The sequence below is a fragment of the Elephas maximus genome, chromosome 3 (genome assembly GCF_024166365.1).
Source record: "Elephas maximus indicus isolate mEleMax1 chromosome 3, mEleMax1 primary haplotype, whole genome shotgun sequence".
In the NCBI taxonomy this organism is placed as follows: Eukaryota; Metazoa; Chordata; class Mammalia; order Proboscidea; family Elephantidae; genus Elephas; species Elephas maximus.
The window spans coordinates 76,706,500-76,728,399 of NC_064821.1; the positions used below are offsets into that span (position 1 = coordinate 76,706,500).

At 37.5% G+C, this 21,900-nt stretch overlaps 2 protein-coding genes across 7 annotated transcripts in view; one reads left to right on the top strand and one right to left on the bottom strand.

The window, feature by feature from the left end:
* Positions 1-21,900, top strand: part of ZMYM4 (zinc finger MYM-type containing 4) — a 168,709-nt gene that overhangs the window by 139,746 nt on the left and 7,063 nt on the right. For all 6 annotated transcript variants that reach the window (XM_049878703.1, XM_049878705.1, XM_049878704.1 and 3 more), the window contains 11 exons: positions 222-362; positions 682-719; positions 2,075-2,219; positions 5,340-5,458; positions 6,120-6,291; positions 9,025-9,078; positions 9,488-9,667; positions 10,083-10,177; positions 12,406-12,574; positions 12,757-12,852; positions 16,333-16,484. In XM_049878703.1, coding sequence (XP_049734660.1) covers positions 222-362; positions 682-719; positions 2,075-2,219; positions 5,340-5,458; positions 6,120-6,291; positions 9,025-9,078; positions 9,488-9,667; positions 10,083-10,177; positions 12,406-12,574; positions 12,757-12,852; positions 16,333-16,484 — 1,361 coding nt within the window. The remainder of the gene's footprint in view (positions 1-221; positions 363-681; positions 720-2,074; positions 2,220-5,339; positions 5,459-6,119; positions 6,292-9,024; positions 9,079-9,487; positions 9,668-10,082; positions 10,178-12,405; positions 12,575-12,756; positions 12,853-16,332; positions 16,485-21,900) is intronic.
* KIAA0319L (KIAA0319 like) overlaps positions 15,794-21,900 on the bottom strand; it is a 150,796-nt gene continuing 144,689 nt past the window's right edge. The window contains exon 21 of the mRNA XM_049878722.1: positions 15,794-16,103. Within this exon, the coding sequence (XP_049734679.1) occupies positions 16,084-16,103 (20 nt within the window). The 3' untranslated portion in view covers positions 15,794-16,083. The remainder of the gene's footprint in view (positions 16,104-21,900) is intronic.

Here is a 21,900-nt window from a genome sequence, read left to right on the forward strand (position 1 = left end):
TTATATTTTTATACAAAGATAAAATAAATGGAAGACTTAAGCGTCACTAATTAAAAAATAAAAATCAAAAAGCCCAGTTAATCCTGAAATGACTGTTTGTTTCAATAGAAATTAACCAAAAAAAAAAAAAAAAATTTTTTTTAACCTCGTTGAAATGTTGGTTTCTATGTATGTGTATACTAATTACATGAGGTTTTCTTATTTTTGTTTATTTTAATCAGCAAATATTTCCATGGTGCAAGCTGCTTCAGCAGGGCCCCCATCTCTAAGAAAAGATTCAACTCCAGTTATAGCTAATGTAGTCTCATTGGCAAGTGCTCCTGCTGCCCAGCCCACAGTGAATTCTAACAGCGTCTTACAAGGTATAGCTGGATTTGACAGCATTTGTGTAGCCTTTTTGAGGTGAATGTAGTGGTTCTGTCCTTTTTTTCATCAGTGATCATTTTCATATGTGTGACACATTTCTATCAGGAATGGTGGCCCATTGTGGCTGCTAGAACCTGAAACAGTGTTCTGTGAGTTCCAGAGCTTTTTGTCGTATTATACTTTAGAACTGCTAGTCTCTTCCACGGAGTTCAGTTAGGATAACACATGTTCTTATGATGACGCTGTGTGCTTATTTTAATGCTAATATTTAAATAATTATGTAATATCCTAAATCTGTGTTTCAATTTATCTCAGGTGCAGTTCCGACAGTAACAGCAAAAATCATTGGGGATGTAAGTTTTATTATTTTTTACTGATATTGCCACTGTATTTTCAACTTTTATGCAGTTAGAATGTATTTGGGCTAATTTGCCCCCTCTATTTTTTACTGAAGGTGCCTGGGTGACACAAGCGATTTGCGCTCAACTACTAACCTAAAGGTTGGTGGATCAGACCCACCCAGTAGCACTGCAGAAGAAAGGCCTGGCAATCTGCTCCAATAAAATTAGAGCCAAGAAAACCCGGTGGAACAATTCTACCCTGTAACACTTAGGGTTGGCATGAATTGGAATTGGCTCAACTACAATGGGTTTATTCTTTATTTGGAGTCCTTGGGTAGCACTAATCTTTATTTGGAGTCCTTGGGTGGCACCAACGGTTAAGTACTCGACTACTAACCAAAAGGCAGGTGGTTCAAACCCACCCAGAGAGGCCTCAGAAGAAAGGTCTGGCATTCTGCTTCTAAAAGGTCACAGCCTTGAAAATCTTCCAGAGTGCAGTTCTACTCTGCACACGTGGGGTTGCCATGAGTCAGAATCAAACTCAGCAGCAGCTGGTTTGGTGTTTTCGGTATTTTTTATTATTGAAAATAAATAGCTTATTTCATCTTTGCTCAAGAATAGGGTTTTCTGGTTATTAGTTATGTACTTTGACTTTTTTGAATGCTTGCTATCTTTATATAAGTACTGAAAAATCTTTTTAAAATAATTTTTGATTGTATAGAATTAAATTGTACAGATTTCAGGCATAAAAGATTTTTTGGAGGTTTTATAATGTAGTCAGATTGTAAATAAAACATTTATTAAATGTAGCTATTTTTTCTTTTAGAAATTAGCTTGTAAATAAATAACTATTCCTTTTTTTACTCAGTAGTATTTTCTGCTTTATCCCTTAAAAGAAGAAATCGATAAATTATGAGAAAAACTTCTGAATGGAACAATGGCATTTCTAACGTGTTTCCTGGTCTTCGAGATAACTTTCATATCATCTTTATTCAGGTTGCTTAAATGGTTATAAGTGATTCTAGGTTATACTTGTTAAGTCCTCTAAGATTTAATGGAGAAGTAACAGTTCTCAACTTAAACTCACCACTATTGTTATTAATCAGCAGCGTCTTACAATAGAAATAGTGTATTTCTTCATAAACAGAACTGGTAATTAGGTACATTCAGAGTCAATATATAGTTACCAGAATGCTACTTTATTGCTTATTATTTCAGAAATACTGTATTTCTTAGAAATTTAATTGACTGTTTACATGCTATGTCTTCTTTGTAATTCCAATATGGTATTTCTTTTAAAATTATATTTCTTGTAATGATGAGATTTTGAAAACCTCTTTGTTTTCTGATTTATTTTTTTTTACTAGGCAAGTACTCAAACAGATGCCCTGAAACTGCCACCTTCCCAACCTCCAAGGCTTTTGAAGAACAAAGCTTTATTGTGCAAACCTATTACACAGACTAAAGCCACCTCTTGCAAGCCACATACCCAAAACAAAGAATGCCAGACAGGTATATTCCTTGAGCTTTGGGTGTTTTAGCTAGTTTGTGGGAAAGGAATGTGAGATCTGCTTACATTAATTGAGCATCTATTATTTCCTATGTGATGTGTTTGGTTACTTACATATATCGTCCAATTTAGTTCTCACAGCATCCCTGTGAGTTAAGTATTTTCCCCATCTAAGGGTTAACAAGTTAATGTCAGAGACAAGGAAGTTAAATGGTAATGCCATAATGAGAACACTTCATTGAATTTCCTCATTATTATAATGACAGCTTAGTATTGTGGGATAAGCATGGATTTTATTTAGACCTGGTTTTAAATCCCAGTTCTTCCTGTTGTCGTGTGATTCTTGACAAGTTGCTTATTCTTCTTTATGGGTCTGTTTTATCATCTTATAAATTTACATGAAAATATCTATCACAACAGTAGTTAAGAGAATTATATGACATTCTCTGTGTAAGTGCCTGAGACATAGTAGGCACTCAGTAAATGGTTATTATGTTTAACCTTATTGAAAACATAATCATCTTTTTCATTTTATTTCACTGTTTATAATAAGCTTTCAGGTTTATTGGCTAGTTGGTCCTCATAACACTGAAGTTCAGGAACTAGATATGATTTATACCTTTTTTTTTTCTTTGAAGAACACATAGGCTTATCTCAGGATCATACGTCTAGAGGCTAGTGATTGGTGATATTGTGATTAAATCTAATTGTTTTTTTTAGTTCCAAAGGCCATTTTCTCCACTTTTAATTAGCTTTCTTATGTTTGAGTTACTTCAGTAGTGTGAATTTCAAAAAATACCTTCTGAATTTTATGTCCAGTGATTTTTCTACATTAAAATTACTATATTTACTATGTTAAATAAGTCTGAAATGTAGTTGGCAAATTTTTTGGACAAATATTTTGTCACTTTTCCATGAGAGACATGAATAATCACAGTAAATTGGATTGGATCTGAATCTTGTCTTCCTTCTTCAGTTAATAACCCTGTTCCCCCCCAGAAAACCATTGCTGTCAAGTTGATTCCGACTCATAGTGACCCTATGGGACAGAGTAGAACTGCCCCATAGGATTTCCAAGACTGTAATCTTTATGGAAGCAGTCTGCCACATTTTTCTCCCACAGAGCAGCTGCTGGGTTTCAACTGCCAACCTTTTGGTTCGCAGCGGAGTGCTTAACTGCTGTGCCGCCAGGGCTCCCTTCAGTTAATACAAACCTTTTATTCTCTTTTTTTGGAAACCCTGGTGGCATAGTGGTTAAGTGCTACGGCTGCTAACCAAGAGGTCAGCAGTTCAGATCTGCCAGGCGCTCCTTGGAAACTCTATGGGGCAGTTCTACTCTGTCCTACAGGGTCGCTGTGAGTCGGAATCGACTCGACAGCGATGGTTTTTTGGGGGGGAACAGGGTGAAGTATGTATCATTTTATATTATTAAAGTTTTTGGAGATCACAGAAATTGTTTAAAAGCCATATACTTGGAAATTTTGAGGTAATCAGAATTTTTATAATTTCTCTTTTTTGATATCCTCTGTTTGAAGAGATACTGTCATCTTACCTTTCAAAGTGTGGTTTCCTTTAGTTCTTTGAACATACTTACAATGGCTCTTTTAAAGTCTTTGTTAAATCTGACATCGGGCCCCTCTCACAGGCAGCCTCTGTTGCTTGCTTTTTTTCCCTGTGTGGGGGTCACACTTTCCTGTTTCTATGTATGTGTCATGATTTTTTTGTTGAAAAGTAGACATTTTAGGTAACACATCGTAGCATCTCCGGATACTGTGTCTCCCTTCTCCTCTCTGGGGCTTGTTGTTGTGGTCGTTTGTTTTGTGACTTGGCTGGGCTACTTCAGTGAGATCTACCCTCTCCCTGCCCTCTGTAGTGTGAAGCTTTTGGTATCACTACTAGGAGGGGACAGCCTTGGGCTCATACACAGTTACCCTGGGAGGACAGTGGGTTTAACAGAGCTCTCTCTGAGCATTTCTTTCCCTGCTCTCTCTGTTAAGCAGACTCTCTGCCTTATTTGGTATTACACCTAGCCTGTAGGCTCCGCTGACAATTGGCTGATTGTGCTGTTGTTTTTTGGATAATGCCTTGAGACACTAAATGCTCAGCAGTCTGATCCAGTTAAATTCAGGCAGGATCATTTTTTGAGGCCATTCTTTGAGGTTTGTTCTGGTGCCAGGAGGATTCTTCTTAGCTGTTTCTTTCCATGGTTTTCTGGGGAATTATATTTTCAGTGGCTTAGCTTGGAACCCTGATGGTACGGCAGTTAAGCGTTTGGCTGCTAACCAAAAGGTTAGCAGTTGGAATCCACCAGCCACTCCTTGGAAACTCTATAGGGCAGTTCTACCCTGTGCTATAGAGTCATTAGGAGTCAGAATCAACTCGACAGCAATGGGTCTTTTTTTTTATATATATAACTTAGCTTGTTACTAAGTAGCTGCCCACTGTCCACTAGAGATAATTTAAAAATTTGCAGTATGGCCCCTCTGTGCATTATGGTACCAAGTATACTTGGTGGCATAGCGGCTGAAGCTGCTAAATGAAAGGTCAGCAGTTCAAACCATGGGGAAAAGATGTGGCAGCCTGCTTCTGTAAAGATAGCCTTTGAAACCCTGTGGGGGCAGTTCTACTCTGTTCTGTAGAGTAACTATAAGTGGAAGTTGACTCAATGGCAACGGGTATACTACTTATTAATATAGCTTACTTATTCCTGTCAGCGTACTGTTTTCCATACTTATTAGATCACTGTTCCAGTTCTTTCCATGCGTGTATCCAAGCCTGTCCAAGTTATATCCTCCATTCATATTATCGTCACATCATTGACATTTATTATGTGTTACCTACCTTGAGATGGTGCTATTATCAGGCCTTCGTTTGGTACTGCAGTTGATACCCTCTTTTCTAAGAATTTCTATTGCCACAGATTACATGTGTTTTGGACCGTAAATCTCTATGAACTTTTTTTTTTTTTAATTAAAATGCAGTTTCTATAATAAGTGTACTGTTCAATGAGAAGCTAGTTTGTTCTGTAAACCTTCCTCTAAAGTACAATAATAATAATAATAAAATGTAGTTTCTAACCTCTTCGTTTTTTTTGCATGTGATTTTTATTTTTTTTTCAATAGAAGACACTCCAAGTCAACCCCAAATCATTGTGGTACCAGTCCCTGTGCCAGTGTTTGTACCCATACCTCTTCATCTTTATACTCAGTATGCACCAGTCCCCTTTGGAATTCCAGTTCCAGTGAGTAATCATTTAGAGACTAAGGCTAATTTAGCGTTTTCCCCAATATTTTGCAGCTCCTTAGAGAAAATTTTCACTTGATGGTACAATATACCTGACTGTGGTTACCTGTGACCATTTTGCTTAATGTGGAGTATATAAAGGACTGCTTCACTTCGTACCTTTTTAAGAAGCTGCACATAATAAATAGGACCATTAAATAGAAAAAGATCAGAAAGCGTGTGTGTGTTAGAATCTTGGATTCTAGCAAGAGTTAGAAAGAGGTATACTATGATTCACATGATTCTCAGTTTTTAGTAAAGAACAATGTATCCGTTTTTCAGAGGAAATACATTTTCCCTGGTACTGAATTCTTAAGGGAAGCAATTGTGCGGAAATGTTAAACAAGAAATATAAGCAAAAACCAACAAATGAAACAAAAGTACATTAGAGGATTGTATTTTTTTAGAGGATGTGGAGAGACATATTTTGTTGAGTGTCCAAAACGCTGAATTTTTATTTAAATGGAGCTGGTCTTATAAAAACAAATTAGCAAGAACGCCTTCTTCATCAGCAGTGAAATATCTTGAATTTGATTAATTCTTAAATCATCTCACAAATAATGGTTTTCATGATGTACCTATTGCCTAGGAAATTCTTCAACCTATCCTTGGTCTTTCAGATGCCCGTCCCCATGCTTATTCCATTTTCAGTGGATAACGAAGATAAAGTCACCGAAAGTATTGAAGACATTAAGGAAAAGCTTCCCACACATCCATTTGAAGCTGATCTCCTTGAGATGGCAGAAATGATTGCAGAAGATGAAGAGAAGGAAAAGACTCTATCCCAGGGAGGTTGGTATCATCTTTAAAGTAACGGAAGAAAAGACACATCTGAGATTTTTCAGGTGACCTGTGTAATTGCAGATATAAGGCAGTCAGGGTATTTCTAAAGGCTTCATTGTGTTTGAATACCAAGACTGTGGGTTTGTTCAACCTGGTGGTACCTTTGAAAACTCATCCTTTTTTTAAAGGAAAACTCAGTATTGATATCAGTACAGTTTATAGTTGTTAATGAGTCTAGAAAAATAACCTATAAGTCCAAGTTTCATGATCGTTTTCTGTTTTTATCTCTATTTTAAAGACATGGTCCCCAGATAAGAATTCCTGTTTTATAATAACCAGCATGTTGGTAAAAAGTAAATAAAACTTAAGGATGGAAAACTGTGTAGTTCAAAATAACTTACAGGCAAATCCCATTCTGTTAGTGTGGAATAATGATAATAACAGTAGTTAACCTTTTTGGGTACTTACTGTACTCCAGGCATTGTCCTAAGTGCATTAGGTGCATAGCCTCTTTTAATTACTTTATAGATAGATGTTTTTTCCCGTTGTGCTTTAGGTAAAATTTACAGAGCAAATTAGTTTCTTGTTGAAAAATTTATACACAGATTGTTTTGTGACATTGGTTGCAAGCCCCACAATGTGACAGCACTCTACCTCTTTGTGCCCTGGGTTCCTGTCCATTTGTCCAGTTTTCCTGTCCCTTTCTGCCTTCTCATCTTCCTTTTAGGCAGGAGTTGTCCATTAGGATTCATATATTTGATTGAACTAAGAAGCATGTGCCTCATGTGTGTTACTGTTTGTTTTATGGACCTGTCTAATCTTTGTCTGAAAAGTAGGCTTCGGGAGTAGCTTCATTTCTCAGTTTGCAGGGTGTCAGGGGACCTCATTTAATCTCACAACAACCCTTGAGGGGTTCATCGTTTACTTCAAATTCCTCATCTGGAAAGTAGGATAAGATACTTGTCCTGGTTATACAATCAGTAAGGGATGGAACCAGTACTTGAATCCAGATCTTTGTCACTCCAAAGCTCATATACTAACCAGGATTCCATAATAATTTTGAAAGAGTTTCTAGCCTGGATACAATGGAGTCATTTCTTATAAAATGTGATTTTTTTAATATATATAGATCAAGATTAATGATAATCAGAGTAAGCGGTAAAGAAAATGCTATTTAAGATAGTTGAAATATGTAGAATGTAACATCATATTAATGCCGATGAGACAAGAAATTACTCTTTTCTTGAGCATTTTTCTTTTTTTTTTCCATTGGCGGATTTTAGAAAGCCAGCCACTGAGTTCATTTTACACAGTAAATGCTAGATGGTTTTCTAAAAGCTGTAGCATTTGAAAAACTGTCAGCTTTTCTGTTGTTTGCCAGTAAGTTTTAAAATCATGTATATACCGAGAGATGGGTAAAAGCTTATCTTTTATTATCCCAATTTTTGATCCCATTTTACTCTCTAATTTATAATCTCACAATTCTGTCCCATTTATATATGGAGTTCAGTGTCTTAGAATATTGTCCGAATTCTTGATCTTTTAACTTGTGATATATTTCATTCGGAAGTTCAAACAATTCCTGATAATAAACTGTCGTCAGCTGGCTTCTCCATTCACGTCAATAGTTAACATTTATTAAGTGCTTTCTCTGTACCAATGTTATGACTTGGTCTTTGCCTGTAATTGAGTCTAAGGGAAAAACTTTAAAAACTAAGCTTCAAGATTGTCATAATCACTGTAGTATAAATAAAAGCAAATGGTTTAGAAACATATAGGCAGGAGAAATGAATTCCAACTGAGGGCATCTGGGTAAGTTTTCTTTGATTTCAGGTTTTAGTTTACAATTGATATAACTGTGTTCTCTTTAGTTCCATGTGCTGATTGCGCACTTATGTTTACGTTCTGAGTCTAACGATCTTTCAGTGCAGTGGTAAAGATGATTATATTTTGGGGGGGAAAGTAATTTCAAGCAGATTTGTCCATCTGTGAATAAATGTATATGTATGTTTGTACATATCATGGTAAAAAAAGTATTTCAAATAGCACAAAAGAGTATAAAATCAAAAGTAAAAGTCTGTCTTGCAATAATTTCCTTCATATTACCATCTTAGAAGCATAGTCACTGTTAACGGTAATAATTTTTTGAACTGTTACTACTTCTGATGCCCAGTCTTACTAAGGAACAGTTCTTCCTGCATGTAAAAACCGAAAAACCCACTGCTATCGAGTTCATTCTGACTCAAAGTGACCCTACAGGACAGAGTAGGCCTGCCCCATAGTGTTTCTAAGGCTGTAAATATTTACGGGAGCATCCCGTAGGTTTAGAGCACCAACCTTTCAGTTAGTAGCCAAGCGCTTTAACCAGTACACCACTAGGGCTCCATTTTCTGCATATAAAGTCTGTTTATTTAGAACTCTAAATATTATTCACAGGAGCCCTGGTGGCGGAGTGGTTAAGTGCTTGGCTCCTAACCCAAAGGTTGGCACTTCGAATCAACCAGCTGCTCCAGAGGAGAAAGATGTGGCAGTCTGCTTCTGTAAAGATTACAGCCTCGGAAACCAGATTGGGCAGTTCTGCTTTCTCCTATAAGATCACTATGAGTCAGAATCAACTCGAGGGCAATGGTTTTTTGTTTTGTTTTGTTTTAGTATGATTCATGCATATAGTACATTCATTTGAGATACAAGTTGCTTTGAGTATACATATAGATTGTTTTATTATGTGCTTTTTTTCTTTAGGATCTCAGACTTCTGAACAGGAACTCTTTCTAGACACCAAGATATTTGAAAAAGGTTTGTTATTGTAAATGTAATTTGGGTCTTAGAAATACTAGTCTCTGTTAGCAATAGAATACAGAATAGACCCTCAGAATTCCTGCATTTAATATTGGCAGCGTTAGCTATTTGTAAGGGTCATCAAATGTCTATAATGTGCGTTAATTTATAATGAAAACAGTAAAAAAAAAAAAAAAAAAGCTACCTCAAATATTTGTTTTAAGGACTGAGATAATGCTTTAAAGTGCTTGGTAAAACTTTGAATCCAGTTTTGTGAGGCTGATAAACGGAGTTACTTCTTGAGTGTACCTATGTGATTGTGCAGCAACCATGCCTCAGTTTTTGGTATTCATGGATTTATAAAGTTTTTTGAGCATGTCTAAGGTCTGTCTTATTTGGGTGCTTGTTTGTTTTGTATAAATTTCAGACCAAGGAAGTACATACAGTGGTGACCTTGAATCAGAGGCAGTGTCTACTCCACATAGTTGGGAGGAAGAGCTGAATCATTATGCCTTAAAGTCAAATGCTGTGCAGGAGGCTGACTCAGAATTGAAGCAGTTCTCAAAAGGGGAGACTGAACAGGATCTGGAAGCAGATTTCCCCTCAGGTTTGTGCAGCATAGCCTGTCTGTCCAGAGTCCTTTATTTTAGAAGATTGGTACAAATACCAGTGGACATTATTATAGTAACTATAACGTATTAGAGATAATAATCTTTGGCACAAGTGGTATCTGCTTTTGGAGGTCTTAAATTTGTACATATTATACATACAAGTGAGTAGTTTGTTTTGTGCTTTTTGTTTGTTTTTTAGTTTTTTAACTTTCCCACAGTAACCATGTAAGAGGTTTTCTTGATTGTTAATGAAGTTATCATTTTTAAGTGCTATATCCTTTTGTTTCTCTTATGTATATAGCTGAAATTCTTATCAGAAACAAAATAATATAGTAATAATTGCCTGATATTTCACCCTTCTCTAAGTTTGAGTTATTTGCCTCACATTATGCTTTCTACTGATTATTATAGAATCCTTCGATCCCCTTAATAAGGGACAGGGAATCCAGGCACGTTCCCGAACAAGACGACGACACAGAGATGGGTTCCCACAGCCTAGACGAAGAGTAAGCAGTACCATAATTTTTCTAGAGTTTCCTTTCCTTCATTCTGTCAGGCTTTATTAACTTTTTGCAGTTTGCAGAACTCTGTTAACAGTCAGAGTCAGAGAATTCCATACATTATTTTGCAACCTCATAGTTTTGCACTTTTGTTTTTGTTCCTTGAAGGCAAGAACCATGTGTTTTATTTTACATTTCTTTCAGCAGAGGCTTATTCTGTTTCTGTAATTGAGTTTTTTAATATTTTCTAACTTTAAAAAGCTTTTCAATAAATCTCTTTTAGAGGCTCTTTTTTTAAAGTCTCTAAATTTAGCTTCTTTTACATGTAATAATAATGAGGTGTTAACTATTTTATGTAGTCTATTATAATAGTGAGGAAACCCTGGTGGCGTAGTGGTTAAGTGCTACGGCTGCTAACCAAGAGGTCAGCAGTTCAGATCCACCAGGCGCTCCTTGGAAACTCTATGGGCCAGTTCTACTCTGTCCTATAGGGTCGCTAAGAGTTGGAATCGACTCGATGGCAGTGGGTTTCGTTGTTTTTTTTTTTTTTGGTTTATTATAATAGTGAAGTTGACATGGATTGTTTTTCAAGTTAAAAGAATAGTGGCCTTATTTTTTTTTAATCAGCTCTATTGAGGTATAATTACATCAAAAAGTTCATAAGTTTTGAGTATATAACATGATGGACTTTGACAGATGTATAGAGTCTGTAACTACCACTACAGTCATTATATAGAACACTTCCATTCTCCTAAGAAGTTCCTTTGTGGCCATTTGCAATCAGTCTGCAGTCAGCCTCCAGCTCCTGACAGCCACTGACCTCCTTTGCCTTTTCTAAAATTTCAAATAAATGGTGACATATAGTATGTAGTATTCTCCGTTTGGTTTATTTCATTTAGCGTGTTGTTGTATGTGTCAGTAATAATTCCTTATTTTTCCCAAGTAGCATTTCATTGTGTGTACAAAATATAATTTAACTTTTCAACAGTTGATGGAAATTTGCATTGCTTCCAGTTTTGGACTATTTTGAATAAAGCTGCCATGAACATTGGTGTGTAAATCTTTGCATAAACATGTTTTCATTTCTCTTGGGAAAAATATACAGGAGTGGGACTGCTAGGTCTTAAAGTATTTATATTTTTAACCCTATAAGAAACTGTCAAACTGTTCTCCAAAGCAGATGTACTATTTTGCGTTTCCACCAGTGATAAATGAAAGTTCCATCTGCTCCATAACTTTGGTAACATTTGGTATTGTTGGTTTTTAGTTTTAGCCTTTCTAGTGGTGGTTTTTGTTTTTAAGTGGTGTGTAGTAGTATTTCGTTGTGGTTTTAATTTGTATATCTGTAATGATTAATGATGTTGAGCATCTTTTTTATAAGCATATTTGCCATTCAAGTATCTTCTTTGGTAAAGTGATCAAACCTTTTGTACATTTTTCATTTGGGGGAGGGCGGTGGCACAGTGGTTAAGAGCAGGGCTGCTAACCAAAAAGGTCGGCAGTTCAAATCCACCAGCTGCTTCTTGGAAGCCCTTTGGGGCAGGTCTCTTCTGTTCTATATGGTCGCTATGAGTCATAATTGACTCCACGGCCATGGTTTTGAGTTTGGTTATAATCTTAGAGTTGTAAGTGTTCTTTATTCCGAATACAACTGCTTAATCAAATATGAGTTTGCAAATATTCTGTGCTATTCTATGTCTTTCTTTTTCATTGTCTTGATGGTGTCTTCTGAAGAACAGAAGATTTTAATTTTGAAAAAGCCCAACTTATCAGTATTTCTTCTTTTGTAGCTCGTGCTTTTTAGTATTCCATCTAGAAATTCCATGTTAACTAAGACATTCTTTTATGTTTTCTTTGGAAGTTTTATGTAAAACTATAAACTTTCATGTTTGTGATCCATTTTGAGGTAATTTTTATATTATGTTGAGGTAGAGGTCAAGGTTCATTTCTTTTGAATATGGATGTCCAGTTTTTTCAGCACCACTCTTGGAAAAGACTATTCTTTCACCATTAAATTTCATTGGCATCGTTATTAAAAGTCAGTTGACCATAAACCCAACCCAGTGCCGTCATACATATGTGAAGCTGTTTTTGAACTCTCCATTTTGTTCCATTGATCTGTATACATCTGTTCTTATGCCAGTACCACACTGGATTACTGTAACTTTGCAATGAGTCTTAAAATCAGGAGTGTAAGTTTTCTAACTTTGTTCTTTTTTAAAATCATCTTACAGGGACGGAAGAAGTCTGTAGTGTCTGTGGAGCCCAGAAGTCTTATTCAAGGAGCCTTTCAAGGGTGCTCAGTCTCTGGAATGACACTGAAATACATGTATGGGGTAAATGCCTGGAAGAACTGGGTTCAGTGGAAAAATGCCAAGGAAGAAGGGGATCTGAAATGTGGAGGTAAGTATACAGCATGAATTTGTGTCTTGATCCACGTGAGGGGAAATACGGATAAACAGGGTTATAGATCGATACAAGAGAGAGAAATCCTAGGCCAAAAATCCCATAAAACTTCAGTTCGGTTTTCACTTAATTTTTCTGTTTATGTTTAAATTTCTCATCTATTTTTCTGTCCTTGGCAGGAGCTGAACATCCCTCATCTAGCCCATGTTCTGACCTAGTAGGAAACGCTCAAGACCATGCATTCTCTCAAGAATCCTCGGAGCCAGGCTGTAGAGGTAAAACTTGTTTTTCCCCATGTGGTTTGAATCATTCGTAACATCACTGTCAATTTAAATTTGTAAATTAAATACTTAAAACTTGAAGTCTTAAAGTTGAAAAGAGAAATTAACATCCCACCTCCAATGTTTTTTCATCCTCCAGCTAGATACCATTTTACCCATAAATATTTTAATGTATCTCCCCATTCAGGTAAGGACATCTATTTTTAACATTCCATGTTGCCATTATCACACTTAACAAAATGAACAGCCCCTTAATATTCATGGTCAGTGTTGTATATAATTGTCTCACAATATTACTTTTAATTTAATTGTTTGAACCAGGGCCCAAGGAAGGCTCATACCCTGCACTTGGTTGATGTGTCTCTGAGGTCTTTTAATGTGTAACTGTGCCTTTCTCACCCACCTCTTTGTTTTAAATTTTTATTGTGGTAAAATATGTATAACACAAAATTTGCCATTATAATAACCGTTTTTAAGTGAATAATTCAGTACCCACCCTTCCTTTGTTCTTTCCAAACTGTTTTCCAGAGAGGCTCTACTATTTTACATTTCCATCATCAATGGATAAGTGATGCAGCATTCTTTTTTTCCCCCATATTTTAATATCTCTGGCATCAAGATGCATCTTTAACCATCAGTTAAATCTTTTCACTTTCCCCTTCCCCCAACCCCAGGTAACCAGCAATAAAGAGCTTTTTATAAAAATAAAGTTGTGTCTTCTGATCATGAGCTTATTATGCAAATATAAGAAATTTTGTTTCATTTTCTAACACTATTGCAAGTAGCTTAAAATGTCATCTTGCAGTCTGTGTCTGTATGTTACACTGTTAATGTGCTGTTGAGTTGGTTCCGACTCATAGCAACCCTGTAGGACAGACTAGAACTGCCCCATAGGGTTTCCACGGAGTGGCTGGTACATTTGAACTGCTGAGATTCTGGTTAGCAGCCAAGATCTTAACCAGTGTGCCACCAGGGCTCCAGTATGTCTGTATAGTAACCCATATAGAACCCAGTGTGTGACCTTTTTTTTTTTCGGTCGTTGCTGTTTTTTTTTTTTTTTTTTGAAAGCTACCTGGAAAAGCCTTGCTTCTTCTGTAGGAGTTTTCCCTAGCAATATAACTGACCCTGTTTCTAGGTGTCATTTTGGCTGCCAGGATATGTGGAACCATATAAACAGTTCAAATTAAAAAATGTATAATTTTAGGGCCTTTCTTAGTTCTCTTTCTCGTTGGTTTTAACATCCTACTCTAAATTTTTGTTTTCAATTTATGTTTTTCTCTTTTCTGTGTTTTATGTGAGCTACTTAAATTCTTTGTAGAATGAGATGGGGCAGGGGTAGATGAGTATGCCCACATAACTAAATGTTTAGCCCCTTTCCAAATATACATTCTCTCTAACTCCTAGGTGATGGCATGATTCTCGGCTGCCCTTCAGGCTGCACTGCTGGTTTTGGTAACCATCCTTATTGGAGTAGATAGTCCTTGCCCCGGGCTGTAGCTGACTAGTTGAGTTCCAACAGATGCAGTTTTTCTGCTCCGGGGTTATATAAATAAACTCCTACTGTGGTAGTTTATCAGACCCTTAAACTTCCACTTGCAGCCACAGCTGTCTTTGTTTTAGAAAAAACGGGGAAGCGGGAATGAGTGTGGAGAGAATATTGTATATTAGACTGCAGGGTCAAAGCACAATAGCCACGGGATGCCTAGGCATTTCTGTTACTGATTCATCCAGAAAATACTTACTGAATACCTGTTATGTACCAGGCATGGTGCTAGGTATTGGAGTGAACAAGCCAAACATGGTCCTTGACCTCATGAACCACTACTTGCCCTTTGCAGAGCCATCTCAGAGGAACCCAGATGCTGGGAACATGAAGTCTTGTCTAAATCCAGAAGAGCAATGACTAGAAAAGGTGTTTTAATTCTAAGCCTATAATGTAGACCTACCTGCTACAGTAGGATCTCAACAAATCAAATTGGTTACCTCCCCTACTTAAAATTAATTCAGTTCTTCATTGCCTTCAAAATCTTTACCATGATTTGCCCCTGCCTGCCCTTCTTGCTGTTCTCCTGTATATCTAAGTCCTTGAACGTTTTCACATTTGTGGCTGTCTTAGCTATCTAGTGCTGCTATAACAGAAATACCACAAGTGGATGGCTTTAACAAACAGAAATTTATTCTCTCACAAGTCTAGGAGGCTAGAAGTCCAAATTCAGGGCCAGGGGATGGCTCTCTGTCTGCTCTGGGGGAAGGTCTTTGTCATCAGTCTTCCCGTGGGTCTAGGAGTTTCTCAGTGCAGGGACCCCGGGTCCAAAGGACTCATTCCACTCCTGGCTCTTCTTTCTTGGTGATATCAGGTCCCTCCTCCTCTCTGCATGCTTCTGTCTTTTATAAAAATCTCAGAAGAGATTGAAGATACAGCCTAATCTTATAGATTGTGTTCTGCCTCATTAACGTAACTGCCTCTAATCCTGTCTTATTAACAGAACAGAGGTTGGGATTTACAACACATAGGGAAATTGTATCAGATCACAAAATGGAGGACAGTCATACAATACTGGGAATCATGGCCTACCCAAGTTGACACACATTTTTTGGGGACACAATTCAGTCCATAACAATGGCCTTAATACTACATTTCAGCATTTCTGAGGATTTGTGAGGATGCTATATGTTATTTGAAGTGTTCTGTATTCAAATAAGGGAGCCCTGGTGGCACAGTGGTTAAACGCTTGGTTGCTAATGAAAGGTTAGTGGTTTGAACCCAGCAGCTGTTCCTCAGGAGAAAGATTTACAACCTTGGAAACCCTTTGGGCTGATTCTGCTCTGTCCCATATGGTTACTATAAGTTGGAATAGACTCAACGACAATGGATATGATTTTGGGTTTATATTCAAATAAACCTGAGTTCAAGTTAAATAGCATTCTTTATTGCAGATATCCTCAGAACCTTTAAAATGTACCAAAACACATTGTGAATTCTTTAGAGGCGGATATAGTATGTGGCATTTTCAAAATTTACCAGATCTTAGAAACCCAGTTTTCTCCAGATCTTACGTGAAACTAGTCTTTTGTGGAGTATACTTTGGGAAATCTTTTTGTATTCTCAGATTTTGATACTTTACCTGGTCACTTGTTTAATTCTTCTTCACCTTTCAAGACCCAGCTTAAATACCACATCCTCCAGAATCTGACCTGACTCCTCCCAGTCTATTTAGATGTTCATCATTTGTTTTCGTAGAATCCTGTAAAACACAAACGAAATCTCTCTCATAGTACCTTGTACACTTTATGTGCTGCATTGTCTTTATTTCCCTAACTAAAAGTCTTAAGACCAGTCTTTAAACCACGTATCAGCCAGGTAACAACACAGTGCTCGGGCAAGGTTGTATTGAATGTTTATTGTGTGGAATGAAGTAATGTTACTATGTTTGTTTTAAGTTAATGCTTCAGATATTTTCTACCTTTCCACAGTCCGCTCTATCAAACTGAAGGAAGATATTTTGTCCTGCACTTTTGCTGAGTTGAGCTTGGGCTTATGCCAGTTTATCCAAGAGGTGCGGAGACCAAATGGTGAAAAATATGATCCAGACAGTATCTTGTACTTGTGCCTTGGAATTCAGCAGGTATCAAGTTAAATAATTGTTATAAAATTGATCGCAGTTTTAATGATTCTAGTAGAACCTGTGAATTAAGCTGAAAAACTATAATGTATATTGGTTGTTTGATACTGCTCCAATACTTTCTTGCTGAACAACTGACCCTGATTAAAAAGTCTCGATCATATAGCCTTTTGTAAGCTAAATTGAGACTGTTAGTGGAGTAACAGAAATTGAGGGTGGTGCATTATTGGTGAATGGACAAAAGGGCATACAGAGCAGCTCAGAAAAGCTGCAGCATGGATGACTGTGTATATGTGTGTCTGTATACCACATAATCTCATATAAACTTTTTAAATGCAAATTAACATAATATACCATTATATCTATCACACGTTCATATTATTTTTACCAGTAATTAAGTTTTGAAGTGTCAGTTCAAATTGGGGTGTCTGAAAAAACACAATAAATGTTGGAGAAGTTGTGGAGAAACTGGAACACTTACACACTGCTGGTGGGAATGAAAAATGGTACAACCACTTTGGAAATCAATTTGGTGCTTCCTTAAAAAATTAGAAATAGAACTACCATACAATCCAGCAGTCCCACCAAAAGAGTAAAAAAAAAGATTACCTACAGACTGGGAAAAAGTTTTTAGCTATGACATTTCTGACCAGCACCTGATTTCTGAAATCTACATGATACTGCAAAAACTCAACAACAAAAAGACAAAATAACCAAATTAAAAAACAGGCAAAGGATATGAACAGACACTTCACTAAAGAAGACATTCAGGTACCTGACAGATACATGAGGAGATGTTCACGATCATTAGACATTAGAGAAATGCAAATCAAAAGTACAATGAGATTCCATCTCACTTTAACAAGGCTGACATTAATCCAAAAAACACAAAATAATAAATGTTGGAGAGGCTGTGGAAAGATTGGAACACTTATACACTGCTGGTGGGAATGTAAAATGGCACAACCACTTTGGAAACTGATTTGGTGCTTCTTTAAAAAGCTAGAAATAGAACTACGGTACAATCTAGCAATCCCACTCCTTGGAATATATCCTAGAGAAATAAGAGCCTTTACACAAACAGAAATATGCACACCCATGTTCGCTGCCCATCAGTGGATGAATGGATAAATAAATTATGCTGTATTCACACAATGGAATACTACACGTTGATAAAGAACAGTGATGAACCTGTTTAACATTTCATAACATGGAGGAATCCGGAAGGCATTATGCTGAGTGAAATTAGTCACTTGCAGAAGGACAAATATTGTATAGGACCACTATTATAAGAATTCAAGAAATAGTTTAAACAGAGAAGAAAATATTCTTTGGTGGTTACGAGAGGGGGGAGGGAGGGGGTGGGGGAGGGATATTCACTAATTAGTGGGTAAGAACTACTTTAGGTGACGGGAAAGATAACACACAATACTGGCAAGGTCAGCACAACTGGACTAAACCAAAAGCAAAGAAGCTTCCTGAATAAACTGAATGCTTCCAAGGCCAGCGTAGCAGGGGCGGGGGTTTGGGGACCATGGTTTCAGGGGACGTCTAGGTCAACTGGCATAATAAAATCCATTAAGAGAACATTGTGCATCCCACTTTGGAGAGTGGTGTCTGGGGTCTTACTTGCTAGCAAGGGGCCATCTAAGATGCATCAATTAGTCTCAACCCACCTGGAGCAAAGGAGAATGAAGAACACCAAAGACAAAAGGTAATCATAAGCCCAAGAGGCAGAAAGGGCTACATAAAGCAGAGACTGCATTAGCCTGAGAACAGAACTAGATAGTGCCCTGCTATGACCGATGACTGCCCTGACAGGGAACACAACAGAGAACCCCTGAGGGAGCAGGAGAGCAGTGGGATGCAGACCCCAAATTCTTGTAAAAAGACCAGACTTAATGGTTGTTTGACTGAGACTAGAAGGACCCTGGAGGTCATGGTCCCCAGACCTTCTGTTAGCCTAAGACAGGAACCATTCCCAAAGCCAACTCTTCAGACGTGGATTGGACTGGACTATGAGATAGAAAATGATAACTGGGGAAGAATGAGCTTCTTGGATCAAGTAGACACATGAGACTATGTTGGCTTCTCGTGTCTGAAGGGGAGATGAGAGGGTAGAGGGTGTCAGGAGCTGGCCGAATGGACACGAAAAGAAAGTGGAGGGAAAGAATACGCTGTCTCGGGGAGAGCAATTAGGAGTATATAGCAAAGTATTTATAAATTTTTGTGTGAGAGTCTGACTTGATTTGTAAACTTTCACTTAAAGCACAATAAAAATTTTTAAAAATACAAAAAAAAATTGGGATGTCTGTTCAAAGCTAATATTCTGAAATTTGTAGCACAACATTGGAAATAACCTCAAGGCCCACCAATGACAACCTCCTTGGTTTAACTTATTCCTAAGTATTTTACTCTTTTTGATGCTACTGTAAATAGAATTGTTAATTTCTTTTTCAGATTGTTCATTGCTGCTGTTAAGTGCTGTTGAGTTGGATCCAACTCATAGCAACCCACTGTACAACAGAAAGAAAACTGCATAGTCCTGTGCCATCCTCACATTCGTTGTTGTGTTTGAGCCCAGTGTTGCAGCCACTGCTTCATTCCATTTTGATAAAGAGTTTCCCTCTTTTTCACTGACCCTCTACTTTACCTAGCATGATATCCTTCTCTAGGGACTAGTCCCTCCTGATAACATGTCCTAACTAAGTACGTGAGATGAAGTCTCGCCATCCTCTCTTCTAAGGAACATTCAGGCTATACTTCTTCCAAAACAGATTTCTTAGGCCTTCTGGCAGTGCATGATATATTTAGTGTTCTTTGCCAACACCTTGATTTGGAGGCATACATTTTTCTTCAATTTTCCTTATTCATTGTCCAGCTTTCACATGTGTATAAGGCGATTGAAAATACATGACTTGGATAAGTGCATCTTAGTCCTCAATGTGACATCTTTGCCTTTTAACACTTCAAAGAGGTCTTTTGCCACAGATTTGCCCAATGCAATATATTTTTTGACTTCTTGACTGCTGCTTCCGTGAGCATTAATTGTAGACCCAAGTAAAATGAAATCCTTGATAACTTCAATCTTCTCTCCATTTGTCATGATGTTGGTTATTGATTCAGTTGTGAGGATTTTTGTTTTCTTTATGTTGAGGTGGAATCCATACTGAAGGCTGTGGTCTTTGATCTTCATCAGTAAGTGCTTCAAGTTCTCTTCACTTTCAGCAGCAAAGTTGTGTCATCTGCAAATCACAGGTGTTAATGAGTCTTCCTCCAATCCCGATGCCCTGTTCTTCGTATAGTCCATCTTCTTGGATTCTTTACTCAGCATATAGATGGAATAAGTATAGCAAAATGATACAACCCCGATGCACACCTTTCTGGGTTTTAAAACACATGGTATCTCCTTGTTCTGTTCAAACAACTGTCTCTTGGTCTATGTACAGGTTCCAAAAAAACCCCAAACCCATTGCCGTCGAGTCGATTCCGACTCATAGCGACCCTATAGGACAGGGTAGAGCTGCCCCATAGAGTTTCCAAGGAGTGCCTAGCGGATTTGAACTGCCAACCTTTAGGTTAGCAGCCGTAGCACTTAACCACTACACCACCAGGGTTTCCTGTACAGGTTCCACATGAGCACAATGAAGTGTTCTAGAATTTCCATTCTTTGCAGTGTTGTCTGCAGTTTGTTATGATCCACACAGTCGAGTACCTTTGCATAGTCAATAAAACATAGGTAAACATCTTTCTGGTATTCTCTGCTTTCAGAAAGATCCATCTAACATGAGCAATGATATCCCTCATTCCATGTCCTCTTCTGAATCCAGGTTCAATTTCTGGCAGTTCCATATTGATGTATTGCTGCAATTGATTTTGAATGATCTTCAGCAGAATTTTACTTGTGTGTGATATTAATGATACTGTGCAATAATTTCCACTGTCTGTTGGATCACCTTTCTTGGAATGTGCACAAGTATGGGTCACTTCCAGTCAGTTGGCCAGGTAGCTGTCTTCTGAATTTCTTGGCATGTATGAGTGAGTACCTCCTGCAGTGCATCTGTTTGTTGAAACATCTCAACTGGTATTCTGTCAATTCCTGAAGCCTCAGTTTTCGCCACTGCCTTCAGTACAGCTTGGACTTCTTCCTTCAGTGCCATTGCTTCTTGATCATATGCTACCTCCTGAAATGGGTGAACGTTGACCAATTCTTCTGGGTACAGTGACTCTGTGTATTCCTTCCATCTGCTTTTGATGCTTCCTGCATCATTCGGTATTTTCCCATAGAATCCTTCAGAATTGCAACTTGAGGCTTGAATTTTTTTTTCAGTTCTTTCAGCTTGAGAAGTGCTGAGCATCATCTTCCCTTTTGGTTTTCTGACTCCAGGCCTCTGCACATTTCATGCTAAAATTTTACTTTGTCTTCTTGAGCTCCCTTTTGAAATCTTGTGTTCAGCCCTTTTTCTTCATCATTTCTTCCATTCATTTTAGTTACTCTACATTCAAAAGCCAGTTTGAGAGTCTCTTCTCACATCCACTTTGGACTTCTCTTTCTTTCCTATCTTTTTAATGACCTCTTTCTTCATGTATGATATCCTTGATGTCTTCCCACAAATCATCTGGTCTTCAGTCATTAGTGTTCAGTGCATCAAATCTATTCTTGTGATGGTCTCTAAATTCAGGTGGGATATACTCAAGGTTGTATTTTTGCTCTTGGGGAGTTTTAATTTTCTTCAGCTTCAAGTTGAACTTGCATATGAGCAGTTGATGGTCTGTTCCACGGTCGGCCCCTGGCCTTATTCTGACTGATGATACTGAGCTTTTCCATTGTCTCTTTCCACAAATGTAATCAGTTGTGATTCCTGTGTTTTCCGTCTGATCCAGTGAGGTCCACGTGCATAGTCACTGTTTATGTTGTTGCAAAAAGGTATTTGCAATGATGAAGTCGTTGGTCTTGGGAAATTCTGTCGTTTGATCTCTGGCATCATTTCTCTGTCACCAAGGCCATATTTTCCAACTACCAATCCTTCTTATTCGTTTCCAACTTTCATGTTCTAATCACCAGTAATTATCAGTGCATCTTGATTGCATGTTTGATCAGACTGCAGAAGTTGGCAAGAATCGTCAATTTTCTCATCTTTGGCATTAGTGGTTGGTGCGTAAATTTTAATAATAGTCATATTAGCTGGTCTTACTTGTAGGTGTGTGGATATTTTCCTGTCACTGACAGCATTGTTCTTCAGGATAGATCTTGAAATTTTTTTTCGATGATGAATGCAATGCCATTCTTCAGTTTGTTATCCCCGACATAGTAGACCATATGATTGTCTGATTCAGAATTGACAATACCAGTCTCTTTCAGCTCACTAATGCCTAGGATATGCATTCTTATGCATTCCATTGCATTTTTGATGACTTC